This window comes from Seriola lalandi, unplaced genomic scaffold (assembly GCF_002814215.2).
Source record: "Seriola lalandi dorsalis isolate HSWRI2012SDOR001 ecotype SW California unplaced genomic scaffold, Sedor1 jcf7180002054342, whole genome shotgun sequence".
Taxonomy (NCBI): Eukaryota; Metazoa; Chordata; class Actinopteri; order Carangiformes; family Carangidae; genus Seriola; species Seriola lalandi.
In genome coordinates, this window is record NW_019524895.1 from 137,406 (window position 1) to 151,449 (window position 14,044).

The 14,044-nt window shown below is 42.6% G+C and overlaps 2 protein-coding genes across 2 annotated transcripts in view; both read left to right on the forward strand.

Annotated features, from left to right (window-relative positions):
- ubr2 (ubiquitin protein ligase E3 component n-recognin 2) overlaps window positions 1-3,658 on the forward strand; it is a 22,521-nt gene extending 18,863 nt beyond the window's left edge. Inside the window, exons 36-40 of the mRNA XM_087174347.1 lie at window positions 14-159; window positions 337-471; window positions 616-786; window positions 926-1,027; window positions 1,278-3,658. Of these exons, the coding sequence (XP_087030473.1) occupies window positions 14-159; window positions 337-471; window positions 616-786; window positions 926-1,027; window positions 1,278-1,419 (696 nt within the window). The 3' untranslated portion in view covers window positions 1,420-3,658. The remainder of the gene's footprint in view (window positions 1-13; window positions 160-336; window positions 472-615; window positions 787-925; window positions 1,028-1,277) is intronic.
- Window positions 3,659-5,134: 1,476 nt separating this feature from the next.
- On the forward strand, window positions 5,135-13,398 carry prph2b (peripherin 2b (retinal degeneration, slow)). The gene is made up of 3 exons (XM_023407635.2): window positions 5,135-6,284; window positions 8,635-8,881; window positions 10,888-13,398. The coding sequence occupies exons 1-3, from the start codon at window positions 5,704-5,706 to the stop codon at window positions 11,089-11,091; spliced, it is 1,032 nt and encodes a 343-aa protein (XP_023263403.1). The 5' UTR covers window positions 5,135-5,703; the 3' UTR covers window positions 11,092-13,398.
- The last annotated feature ends 646 nt before the right edge of the window (window positions 13,399-14,044 follow it).

Here is a 14,044-nt window from a genome sequence, read left to right on the forward strand (position 1 = left end):
TGTGTGTGTGTGTGTGTGTGTGTGTGTGTGTGTGTGTGTGTGTGTTGTAGTTGCAGGTCCTGGTCAATGGGAGGCGGTGTGCAGCTACCTCAGTCTGCCCTCCAACCTGCTGCAGCTCTACCAGAGCCAACACACACTGCTGGAGCCTCTCATACACAGGTAACACACACACACACACACACACACACACATGCACACACTGAAGAGTGTAGCCAGGGGTGCTGTCAGTGTTCTCATACCTGAACTGGACAAGGCACAAACCTGAAAATTGAAACTGTGTATGTGTGTGTGTGTGTGTGTGTGTGTGTGTGTGTGTGTGTGTGTCTGTGTGTCCAGGTGGTGTTGTCATCCAGGTGTGAGACAGACACTGCAGGGGGGCGGAGTCATCGTCAGGTTCCCCAGAGAGTCAAACCGACTGATTGAGCTGCCGGAAGATTACAGCGTCCTGATCAACCAGGCGTCCAGCTTCACGTCAGTACACACACACACACACACACACACACACACACACACACACACAACATTATGGTGACACTATCATGTGTTCTGCTACTGTAACTGTACCTCTGTGTGTGTGTGTGTGTGTGTGTGTGTGTGTGTGTATTACCTGTGCAGGTGTCCCCGGTCAGGTGGAGATAAGTCCCGTGCTCCCACCCTGTGTCTGGTCTGTGGCTCCATGTTGTGTTCTCAGAGTTACTGCTGTCAGACAGAGGTGGACGGAGAAGACGTAGGAGCCTGCACCGCCCACACCTTCACCTGTGGAGCCGGCCTCGGACTCTTCCTCAGGTAACACACCTGGACTCTGGTCTCATCCTGTGTAATCAATACAGGTTATACAGTGTTTGTTAATGTTCTGTGTGTGTGTGTGTGTGTGTGTGTGTGTGTGTGTGTGTGTGTGTGTGTGTGTGTGTGTGTGTGTGTGTAGGGTCAGAGAGAGTCAGGTGTTGTTTGTAGCAGGTAAAACAAAGGGCTGTTTCTATCCTCCTCCTTACCTGGACGACTACGGAGAGACCGACCAGGGACTCAAGTATGTGTTTACATTGTTGTTTATCTTTTTGTTGTTGTTTACGTTGCGTAAACTTTGCTGAAGGACGTGAACCACCACCATGAATCAATGTTTGTTTTTATTGTTTTATTTGTTTTGTTTTATTTGGTTTTTGTGTCTGTTTACTTATTTGTCTATTTATTTATTTGTGTTCATGTTTGTTATGATTATAATTTTTTTATTTGTGTTTGCGATTATTTATTTGTTTGTTTGTTTGTGTGTGTCCCTGCAGGCGGGGGAACCCCCTCCACCTGTGTCAGGAGCGCTACAGGAAGATCGAGCGTCTGTGGCGGCAGCACGGCGTCGCTGAAGTCATTGGTCACGCTCAGGAGGCCAATCAGACGCTGGTCGCCATCGACTGGCAACACCTGTGATGCTTCTGCTCGGCTCCGCCCCCTCATGCTTAGAAAGACAGCAAGTTATTGGCTCGCAGCTTTTACCCCCCCCCCCCTTAAAAACGAACCCTTCCCCCTCGACCAATCAGCTTCCTGCAGCCCAGCGCTGAGCTCAGATCAGCTTTCAGGGATTTTTTCAGGACGTTTGGTTTTTTTGGTTTCTGTTTGACCTCTGACCCTCCGTGCGTCATCCACCAATCAGAGAGAGGCAGTAACACTGACTCCAGGACAGTTTAGAGGTTTTAGTTTCAGTTTCTTTTCATTTCTATTTTTTTCTGTGAATCTTTAAAAATCCTGAAGTTCTGCAGAAATTAAAATGACTCATTAACGTTAACAGAGAGCCAAAGTGAAGCCCCGCCCACACGCACAAGTTGATTGACAGGTGGTTTCAAACAGACCCAGAAATCTGTTTGATGTTTGACTCCTTCAAATTCAAACCTCCTCTCAGGTCGCAGGTTGAAAAACTCACCTGGTTTCAGAAGCCGCCGCCCACTTCTCTGATTGGTTCAGAGGTTCAAACAGGTGTGTGTCTCTGTTTCCACAGAGGTGTGAAGACAGCGCGTGTCGGACATGAAGCAGAGAAAATCTGCATCAAAGGTACAGAAAGCCTGTGGATGGAAAAACTACAACTCCCAAGGTGCATTTCACTAACAATCAGCTTATCGAAGCTTCACGTTCTACAGAGTTTGTAGCTTCATTTTCGACTTTGTAGAAACCTGAGAAATCATTCAGCAGTTTAATTAGCAACAGCAGCTGAGGCTCATGGGTATTGTAGTACCAGGTGAGTCGCACCGGAGTATCATTCACTCCTCTACAGCACATTTAGAGCTGCTGAAAATGTGATTAATCATTTAGCAATCAGCAGCTATTCTGATAATCAATAAATCATCTCAGATTTAACAAACTGGTTCCTGGTTCTCACCTGTGAAGATTTGACACTTTTTAGTCTCCGTTTCCTCCTGAGTGTCTGTGAACGGACTCACCTGGAGAACCTGAGAGACTCTCACCTGTGACCTCTGACCTTCTATATAAAATTTCAGTGCTGCAGCAGGTCACTGTATCAGACTCCAGGCTCCAAAACAAACATGATGTTCACATTTACAACGGAGCTTGAACGTGACATGACAGGGAAACGAAGACGCAGAAACAACAAATCAGTTTTATTCTGAAAAACCAAACAGGAAAGAGAAAAAAACAGACCTGACTGAGTTTTATTTATGAATTTTGTTTCAGCTGACTACATTTCTGAATTAGAGCTGCATCTATTGATTCTTTTCTTTACCAATCAATCTGCTGATTATTCTCTCCATTAATCGATTGATTGATTGATCTTTAATAGATGAGAAACCAGTGAAAGACGCCGTCACTTTCTCTCATCCATCATAACATGTTTACGATTTCTGTTTAAAAAGTGATTTAATTGATCAATGGATTCATGAAATTAATTTCTAATCGATTAATTGATGAAAAGCTTCAGATCTTCACATGTAAGAAACAAATATTTTGCCTCTTGTTTTGAAAACAGGATTCTTCCGTTATCAGAACAGCCGCTGAGCCTCATGTTATTAAAACAGGAATATTAATTATTCATATTAATCGTTTTCTCTGTGTGTCATTAGACAGAGTTCGAGGTCGGAGCTTCAGCTGAGTATCGATCAGAAACCACATATCAGAGCTGCGTATTGATTAGGAATGAACGACTGATACTGATCAGTTTTTTTTAGTTTTGTTATAAGGTTTTATTTAAAGAGACTCTGGGTGTGTGTGTGTGTGTGTGTGTGTGTGTGTGTGTGCTTCATGTGTTTGCTTGTGTGGAGAGCTGTGTGTTTTTTATGGGTTTGAGTTTGTGAAACGTGAGAGGCGACAGAAAACTGAGATTAAAGACGACAGAAAAATCTCCATCTTTTACTTTATTTATCAGTTTGTTTGTTTTTTAAACAAGTGAAAAACAAAAGTTTCTTTTTCAGATTTTTTTTACTTGTTTAAAATAAATCAGATTTTTATAAACTGATAAACAAAGAAAAAACATTTTTAGGTTGGAGATCATTGTTTACGTAGTTTTTTTATTGAGGGTCACCTGATGGTCTCGACAGCATGTTGCCTCCTCACCACTGCATCATTTATCACTTCTGACTTGTTAATATGTGAATTCTTGTATAAATGAGGAAATGTACAATATTGTATAAGAATTACAAAACCAATAAAAAGTTTAAAAGGATTTAATTTCTCTGTTTGTCTGGAAATCTGCAGGACGAGATGCTGGAAACTGATCAGACATCCATTTTTATTATCCATATTTTATCATTATTGTATTTATCAAAGTCTGCAGATGTGACTGAACATTTCCATTGACAGGTGAAGGTTGTTTTCCAGTCTCAACACTCATCTGAAAAATAAATAGTAATATATTTAGAAATACATCAGTAATGTCTCTGAGTAACACGAGTGAAATACCTGTAAAATCAGTAAATAAAAATTATCCTTAAAATCTAAAATGATTGAAAGATTGTATAAAATATCAGATATAAATTAGTTAAATGTCTGAAGAATATTGGTAAAAAAAATTTTGAAGAATCTCCATAAAATATTAGAAAAATACCTGTCAAAGTGTAATATCAATACAATCTTATAAAAATATTGGTAAAATAACTGAACAATATTAATTAAATAATCAACAAAAATAAGTAAATTAATATATCCCCAAAAAATATCAACATATATAAGTGAAATTTTAGAAAAACATATCAGACAAAAATTATTACATCTGGAAAATCTAGAAAAACTATTTCAAAATCTTTTTTTTTTTTTAAACATAACATTTTGATAAATTATTAAACAAATAAAAATCTCTGCAAAATATTTGAAAAATATCTTTTTTTTTTATGTAGTGACCAAATATCAATGAAATCTTCAAAAAAATTGGTAAAGCAGCTAATCAATGTTAATAAAATAATCAACAAAAATTTGTTCTTAGTTAAATTATCTGAAAATTAAATGAACGCTGACAAACAAACAGTGACGAAGCTTCAGTCCGACCTCAAGAGTTCCTGTCAGCTTCTGATCAAACTCATCGATGCTAATGAAATCAATCATATCACTTCACAAAGTCTGAGACCCTTGATGCTGCAGTAACGGAAACACAGATCAGGAGGGTGGGGGCTCCATCTTTAGCAGGCCTCGTCGGCCATATGTCGGCTGTTTGCCGGCGTGCTGCTCAGAACGTAAACGAGGATTTAATGGATGAGGTGAAATAGATTTGATGGAGCAGAGGATTGTGGGTCAGAACAGAAAAGACAGACTCCAAATGTTTTTGCAATGACGGTGTCACTGTCATTTTTCTATGGGTTCCACCTGCGACCTGGAGTCGTTTACAGTGGAGGTGTGGGACGACCTCCAGTCTGAGGCCGGACCTCCTAGTGGCCTCAGACCTGCAGAGCTCCACCCCGTCACTGTGTTGGTGCAGCTGATTAATGTAAATTTACTTTCATTAAAGACGAACAAGACTGCTGGACTCTCAGATCTCAGAGACATGAAATATGTTGTGATGTTGTAGTGCCGTGTGATTGGACAGTCTGTTTCCAAGGTAACGCCCTCCACTTTTTTAAAGTTCTCTATGCTTCCTACAGGAAGTTCCTAGCGTTTCCTTCGCTGATTGGACAGACAGTGTCCAGGTCATCGCTTCTACTCCCTGTCGCTGAGGCGCACCTGCAGCGAGGTGAGACGGGTGAGCATTCGCCAGCAGAAGTGAAGCGCTGCTGCTCAGTGAACTCTGAGCTGTGACAGGCGAGAGGAGGAAGCTGCTTCTTAACATCAAACCAATTAGCAGTAAGTGGGTGGATTAGAGGCAGCAGCTGATCTGCCGTTAATGGGATCAGAGCTGATCGGGGGTTTAGGATGACGTGCCTCAGCTCGCTCACATTCACACCTTGACGTTTCTTCCTGCAGGAAAATATCAGTGAGAGGAGCTGTCTGCCGAGCCCATCTGACCCATTTTATGCAAATATTTGTTTTTGATTTGATGGCAGACCCCTCTGCCCCCCAAGCAGTATGGACTGTCCTGACCTGCAGCTCGGCATTATGGGTCTGAAACCAGGAGTTGTGACCAAATCGCGTTCAGCTGCTTCTTTCTGGGACGGATTAAAACTCTGAAACTCTGACGGATTCTCGAGCTGAACTGAGCAGAGGAAACTGTTTTCTGATTGATCCCTGACGTTAGTGACTGTTGATTACAGCCGAGTGTGTCGGCCGCACTGAGACGTTAAAATGCCGTTCATGCCGGTGAAGTTCAATCTGCAGAAGCGGGTGAAGCTGGCTCAGGGTCTATGGATGCTCTACTGGCTTTCGGTCATTGTGGGCATCCTCATCTTCAGCCTCGGCATTTTCTTCAAGATCGAGCTGCGGAAGAGAAGTGAGATGATGGACAACAACGAGAGCCACTTAGTGCCCAACCTGCTGATCATGATGGGCATGTTGGCCTGTGGGATCAATGCCTTTGGGGGAAAGGTGTGCCACGACTCTCTGGATCCGGTCAAATTCGCCAAGTGGAAACCGTTGCTGAAGCCCTACCTCCTGATGTGCTGCGGCTTCAACGTGCTGCTGCTGCTGATTGCGCTGCTGTGCTTCCTCATGCAGTTCGCCATGTACCTGACGCTGGCGGAGGGCCTGAAAAACAGCATCAAGTTCTACAAAGACACAGACACGCCGGGACGCTGCTTCATGAAGAGGACACTGGACATGACACAGATCGAGTTTCGCTGCTGCGGGAACAACAACTACAGGGATTGGTTCGAGGTGCAGTGGATCAGCAACCGCTACCTGGACATGAGCAATGACGAGGTCAAAGAGTGAGTACACACCGAACACTGCAACCATCAGTCTTAACCTTTAATCGATTAATCGTCAGAGTTTTTTATCAACTGCCAACTGGCTCCATCCTCTGGAGTCAGTTTAAACAGAGTCTCTGGGTTTTATGTTGTTGGCTGGACAAATCAAGACATTTGAAGACTTCACCTTGGACCAATTGGTTCGATAATGAAAGTAATGGTTAACTGCTGCCCGAGAATCTGTTAATAATTTGAAAGATTCACATTGATCCTAACAGGAAGTCCTTTCAGTTTTCCCTGGGTCTCATCAAACTGACCTCTGACCTCTGATCTTTAGCTCTGCAGGACATCAGAAAGTTTTCAGGCACATTTCTGCCTCGGGGGCCTTGAGATCACAAACCGGGATCATCTCTAAGCTTCCTAACCTTTTAGCGAAGAGAAAAGCCTGAATTAAACCTCCAACATTCCCTCAACACATCATGTCGTCATCATAACAGTCAGCTGTGAATCAGCTGATTCCCATTTTAACTAAACTTTCGTTGCTCGGACTGTCGCAGTGAGTTTTGTTAAAACGGGTCAGTGGAGGATAAATGAGGGAATTAAGGAGGTAAAAGTTGCCGTGCTGGAGGTCGATGAACCTGCTTCTCTCTAAGTCTATAATCTGTCAGGATCTGATTTCCACCCTGCTGCGGCTTACACGTCCGCGAACATGACAAGGTTAAACCGAACCAGATGACTAAGGGAGCGTTTCATTCTCCCACCAGGTGAACCGCAACGCAAAATCACTATTTCACAGAGGTGAAATACGTTTCATTACGAACAAATGAGGCGACGTTAGGGAAGTCGAACAAACACCAGGTGACTGTCACAGGTGTAACAGGAAGCAGAAATGTGCGTCTGTGGCTGCAGGTCTGAAGCGTGTTGTAGCTCCGTGTTTGCGTGTTTCCATGTCGTGTTTCTGTGTTAATGCCTTTAAGAGATATTACCTTACCCCTCTGAGATGATTATTACTCATGATCCAATTTTAGCCTCCTGTTAGCCACAGGCCACGCCCACTGCCTGTACCTATCAATCACTCACTCACAGGACATGAACCACCAGTGATGTCATAAAGTGCCGCGAAAACAAACGACTTTTTGTTCCCATTCAAAAAAAACTACTCAAAAAACCTGAAGATGACGTTTGTCCGTGTATCTAACTTGTCTCCTGCTCTCCAGTGGATGAACCCTTTAGATTTCATTGAATCAATCCTCTAGCGCCTCCCGGAGGACAAACGTTACACTACTGTTCAGATTCTGTAAGAGTAAATAAATCATCAGGATGCCGTTTGTTTGGATTGGGGCTGTAATAACGGTGACGTAGAGAGTACTTGTGACTGAGGAGCTTCAATAAAACTGGAATCGGACTCAGGTTACAAGCTACAACAGCTCAGCTATGTCAGGAAGGGTTGTGATTGGTCAATGGTTCAAATTCTTGTGTCAGAATTTGCCTTAAGGTTGATCTTGACGCAAAAACATTAGAGTAGATTTTTCATCATGCCATTCGTGAACTGTAGAGACTCCGGTGAAATTAAGTGATTTCACTGTGAAATGAGGCCAGTTTTAAATGTTGTTGTGAAGAGAAAACTAAGTGAACTTTCAATCTGATCATCAGGTGGTCTTCCTCTTCCTCTTCCTCCCTCCTTGTATCACAGGGTTCTACCTGAGGGCTAGGGTTGCTGATACTATTTCCCATATAAATAAATGGTGTGTGCGGTTTTATGCAGATGATACTGTTGTCTATTGTTCTCCTTCATCAGCAGAACAAACCATTGACTTCCTGTAGTTTGACCGTGATGTTTAACTGAAAGGTTGTTTCTTATTGGTCGACAGCACCAAAGCATCAAAGTAAAAAAAAAAAAAGGCTGATTTATGTTAAAACCTTGAATTAATTTGCAGAGTATTGATTTGACAATTCGGCTGAAATTACTGGATTTAGCTGTTTTAAATGCAGCTGTAATGACGCCGTCTTTGTCTGTTCCAAATCAGAACCAAACAAATATTTTCAAAAGATAATCAATTCTGTCCAGAAGATGGCGCTAAAGAAAAGCTTCAGGGGTCACTGAAGGTATTTAAAGTTTATGGAAACCTTCTAATGGAGCCTCTATTCGAGGTGACTGTTTGCGTTTCCTGTTGGAAAGTCAATCACATGTCCTCAAAGAGACAAAAAGTGACTACAAGGAGATGTAAAACCACCTCAAACAGACACAGGCTGGGTGGTCTGGGTCTGGGGGTCTTGGTACTGCTCCTAAGTACTAGCCTGGCAGTGTGTGTGACCTTTGACCTCTCTGCATTATCCAGAAACATTAAACCTGACTGTCTCTGTCCTGCAGTCGTGTCCTCAGTAACGTGGAGGGGAAGTTCCTGATGGACAGCGTCCCATTCAGCTGCTGTAACCCCGGGTCCCCTCGGCCCTGCATCCAGCATCACCTGACCAATAACTCCGCCCACTACGACTACGATCACCGCACAGAGGAGCTCAACATCTGGGTCCGGGGCTGTCGCGAGGCCCTCTTCTCCTACTACAGTGGCATGATGAATAGCATCGGAGCGCTTGTCATCTTCACCATCCTCCTGGAGGTAAGAGTCGCACCCATAGCTGGCTTCAGCCAATCAGCATCCAGCCTGGTCCACACTGTCACTTAAAGGAACAGTTCAAAATGTAGGTAAAATCCTCCTCCTGTCTTTCTCTGTGAGAGTCAGGTGTTCAGACCGACACTTTCATGTCTTTACAGGAAATAAGAAGCTACAGCCAGCAGCTGGTTAGCTTAGCTTAGCATGAAGACTGGAAACAGGGGGAAACAGCTAGCCTGGCTCTGTCCACAGACAAAAAATCCATCTTTTTGTGCCAGATTGTTTATTGGCTGCCACCTGTTTCCTCTAGGCTCAAAAATAGTCCGACACATCAGCCCTCATAAAACCACAAAGCAGCAGAATCAGTCACTGTTTGTTGGTTTGTTACTCAGAACTATGTGGGAAGGCTTCATAGGAAACTGTTTGGAAAAGAGCAGGTGCTTTCAAAAAAAAAAATCTTGCAGGTGATTGGATGAAGCATCTGTCTATTATATGATGTAGTAAGAGAGCTCCAAAGAGGAAACAAAACAAGCTGCAGTGTGAGGAGCTTTGAAAGCTAGCTAGCATGTCGGTAAAAGATTCTTGTCGTATTTGTGAGGAACATTTGTGCATAAAAGTCGCTCTTATGAATCCAAAACAGTCGGATCTCCATAGCTACCAGTAGCTCCTCCCTTACATATGCTGATTGGTCCAAACCTCTGTGGTTCAGCCACATGTGAGTAGCTTTGAACCCGGAAAGATGGATTCTCACTTGAGAAAAATCCAGCTGCATCACAAGGTTTGCCACCAACATGTTGATAATGGGGTGGCTGTTGGAAGGTTCATCAAGTTTTATATAAAAAGAGATTGAGCTTTTTGCTAAAATTAGGGTTAAAAATCGAAGGTTAGCAACACGGTGAAAACTCAGAGCTAAATCTGCCTCTCATCTGCTGATGTTTTTGACTTGGTAATTTGAACGAGTTGAGAATCTCGGAGGACTTTCTCCTGAAGGTGAATGCAGGATAAGCTTCTGATTTACAACAAGATAATCGCAGTAAATTAACTAAAGACCTCAAATGCACCAGGTTAACAGCATAATTGATTAGCGCGTGATTAGCGTTAGCGCTAAAGAAGAAGAGCTGATGTTTGTTCTGCTTCATGAAGAACAAAACCAGGTCCAGCTCGTCAGTCTGCACACACCAAACTGCATACACGAAAATTTAGTATTTTAAATATATTTTTGCAGCTTTGTATCATAGTAAATTTAAAGTCACATCTTTTTGTGTTTTAAGCTGCATTGTAGGCTGTAACAGCACCTCATGATAAAAAAACTATTTGTTCTCTCTCTCTATATATATAGAGAACAAATATATATATATATATTGTTTATATGAGTTATTTTACAGAAATATGACAGGAAACTGTGTCCGTGCAGCGTTCAGATGTTTCAGCTGTAGCTTGCGGTTGACTTGGGACTCGGCCGTAGATCGGGTGCCGAGGTGGCAGCGTGTTAAGCTGCCGAGCGGTGGTCAGGCTCACCGAGGATCAGTAACTATTTTTGGGGGGGTTAATCTGCCCGCAGCAGCAACAGGTTGCATTCTGGGAAGGTCAGGACGAGGAACAGTTCCTGAGAGTGAGAGGCGATTCAGTATCTGGGTCAAAACAACAAGTTTGACCTGAAGCGTGACGACAGGCGGCGGATTTAAAAACAACATCCTGAACTCAATCACTCAGGACTCGAAATGTTTGTAGGAACATCACGGACACTGGAGCTAGTCTCGGAGGCCTGGAGGAGTCAGATTTAGACTTTACTTTACCTGTAACTCCTCCCCCTGGTTTCTGAGAGCCCTCTGATTGGCTACTTACATTTTAATCCACTTGGACATCTGGATATATTAAAAGAACAGAAATAGGAATTGTCTGATTCTCCAGCTGCAGAAAGTTAAATTAATTCATGTAAATAATGATGTGATATATATGTACATGTTCTAACCCTGTGTGTGTGTGCGTGTGTGTGTGTGTGTGTGTGTCAGTCGACGGACATGGCGGGCTTGAAATACCTCTGCACGGCTCTGGAGACGATGGAGGACCCAGAGAACCCAGAGTGCGAGAGCGAGGGCTGGCTGCTGGAGAAAGGTGTGAAGGAGACGTTCGACGACCTGCTCTCCAAGGTGAAGACGCTCGGGAAGGGAAACCAGGTGGATGAGGGCGGGGACGCACCGGAGGCCACCACCTGAGAGCCCCGCCCTCCGCAATGGACTAAGGTCTACCCCATCTCCCCCCCATCCCCCTCTCAACTGCCGCCTCTCCCCCAGTAAACAGGGGGCGAGGAAGGAGAGGTCTTCTTCATGTGTTGTACATACGCCATCATACATGTATTTAAAACATGAATATCTCTCTCACACACACATACACACACACACACACACACACACACACACACACACACACACACGTTCAAAGTGAACAAGTCATTTAAACTTACTGTGAATGTCGATATTTTCCATTCTGTAAATATGTTGAACAGAGTTTATTTTTAAACAGGAGGAACAGAAACCTGCTGCTGTAAATAAAACATCTGGGTTAGGATTCAAATTAAATTATATACAATCATTAAATTAATTTCCTGCCCCTCATCAATGCTTCCTGTCAGGCGGTCAGACCGTCGGACGCCATCAGGCTAGAAAGAGTCGACGCCGGTCTTCACCAGAGCCCGACCGATGCGTCATATCCAATATGTTTGAGACGGTTAAGAAACTGTTGCAGTTACACAGTTTGTCCAGCAGCGCGCAGAATATATAAAATATATTTTTAATTTGAGAGATTCTTGCCAAACGTGTTTGTTTATGTGAAGAATGAATTGTTATTGGCTGTTTGTGTCTCAGACGTCCAGCATCGGTCGGGCTCTGGTCTTAACTGTGGCTGTCTGACTCAGACATGGTTGGTTGACACGGAAACAGACAGCCTAAAAATGTTGGAGTGCTCAGTGCTGCCACTGCTGGTCAGTATGGGTACTGCAACAGTTGCAGTACCTCTCCTGGCCAGCAGGAGGTAAATACAGAGGTACAGTGGCGCTTGTAAGTTTGTGAACCTTTAAAACTGTCTATATTTCTGCATAAATAGGAACTTAAAACACCGTCAGATTTTCACACAACTCCCTGAAGTAGATAAAAGAACCCATCTAAACAAATGAGACAAAAATATTACACTTGGTCATTTATGTTTGGAGTAGACAAGTATGTGAACCTCTGGGACAAGCAGCTACTTTAAAGATGAAATTAGAGTCGCATTATTGCGATGGAGGCGAACAGGAGCCCCGTGAATTCTGAGAAAGAGTTGTTGATGCCCGTCAAGCTGGAAAACATTTGAACTCCACCAATCCACAGTCAGACAGGAGGTGTGCAAGTGGAGGAAATTAATTGTCACTCTGAGAGCGAGGCATGTAATAGTCAGTGAGGTCAAAAAGGAACTCAGGGTAAAGGCCTCTCTCATGACGATAAATCAGAGTCATGCAGAGAGATAACGACCCCAAGCACCAAAGGATGGTTAACGAAGAGTAAAGTAAATGTTTTGTAATGGCAAAGTCAAATCTCTGACCTTAATCCAACCACAGTGTTGGAAGGACCTGAAGCGAACAGATCCTGTGAAGAAACCTACCAACGTGCCAGAGTTGAAGCTGTTCTGAAATTCCTCCAAGTCCAGGACTGATCAGCAGTTACTTAGTTACACAAGGGGGTCACTCCCAGGGGAGAGAGCAAAGGTTCACATACTTGAACCAGTCACAGATATTCAATATTTAATCAGTTTCCTCAATGAATAAATGACTCAGTATAAAAAAAAAAAATCTAATGATGCTTGAGATCATATTTAGAAATATAAGAGGTTCTAAAGGTTCAAAAACTTGCAAGCACCACTGTCTAATATATATACAGAATTATATACCAGTATAAACAGATGTGTATACCGGTATATACAGGTAATTACAGAGGTATATACAGAGGTATATACAGGTATATAAAGAGGTAAATACACGTACATACAGGTATGTACAGAGGTACATATAGAGGTATATACAGGTACAGGTATATATAGGTATAAACAGAAGTATATACCGGTATAAACAGAAGTAATTACAGGTATATATAGGTATATACAGGTATATACAGAGGTACATACACAGGCACAAACAGGTATAAATAGGTATATACAGGTATATACAGAGGTAAATATAGGTATATACAGGTATGTACAGAGAGTGTATATAAGATTAATGCAGCTTCTTGAATTCCACTTGAACATCGTCTTTTTAACTTTTTAAATTTTTTAGTTTTTATTTTGAGTGCATGACTTCTATCTTCAATTCTTGACTTTCATACGTTGTGTTTTTTAAGGTTTGTCGATAAACTGATCAAGTCAAAGGAACGATAGCTAACACTCATGCTAACATCTGTCAACAGAGGTTGGTGTAGGGCTTGTTGGGGCAGGACTGAGCCTGGCAGACTGAGTTCAGGGTGAGAACATCCCACTTGGCCGTCTGGTTCCCTGTCAGAGCGACACTGGTTCAGACTGAAACGGGAACACTTTTTTACTCTGAAGTCGCAGCCCAACCAACACACATGCTTTGATGAGCAATTTCATCAAACTTCATCAAACTGTACATTTACACTAGTCTTCAGTCGGTTCAACAGACAGGAAACTGCATCAAAGAGTGTGTGTGGATCTGGTCTGTGTCCAGTTTTACAGAGGTGAAGTCAGATCAGCTGTATAGTGAATAAAGAGTCAGTGTAAAGAGAAAATCAGCTTCAGTGACAGTTTGTAATATTTGTATGTTTCTGTTTTTTTTTTTTCTTTGTAACATGGAGAGTTGTGACGTTTTGTTGTGGGTTGGTCGGAGCTCGTAGTCGCTCCGCTGTGTATGATAAAACCTATAAAGAGATTGTGACTGACATAAACTGTGTGACTCATCTTTTATAGAACTCACCAACATTTCTCCCCAAGGTACATACAGGTGTATACACAGATACATAAAGAAGTGTCTATACGTAGAGATAGCTACAGAAGTATACAGGTGTGTACACAGGTCTACAGTGCATTCAGAAAGTATTCAGACCCCTTCATTTTTTTCACATTTTGTTTTGTTGTTATGTTAAAAGTAGAAAATTTAAATATAACATTGACATATGTATTCAG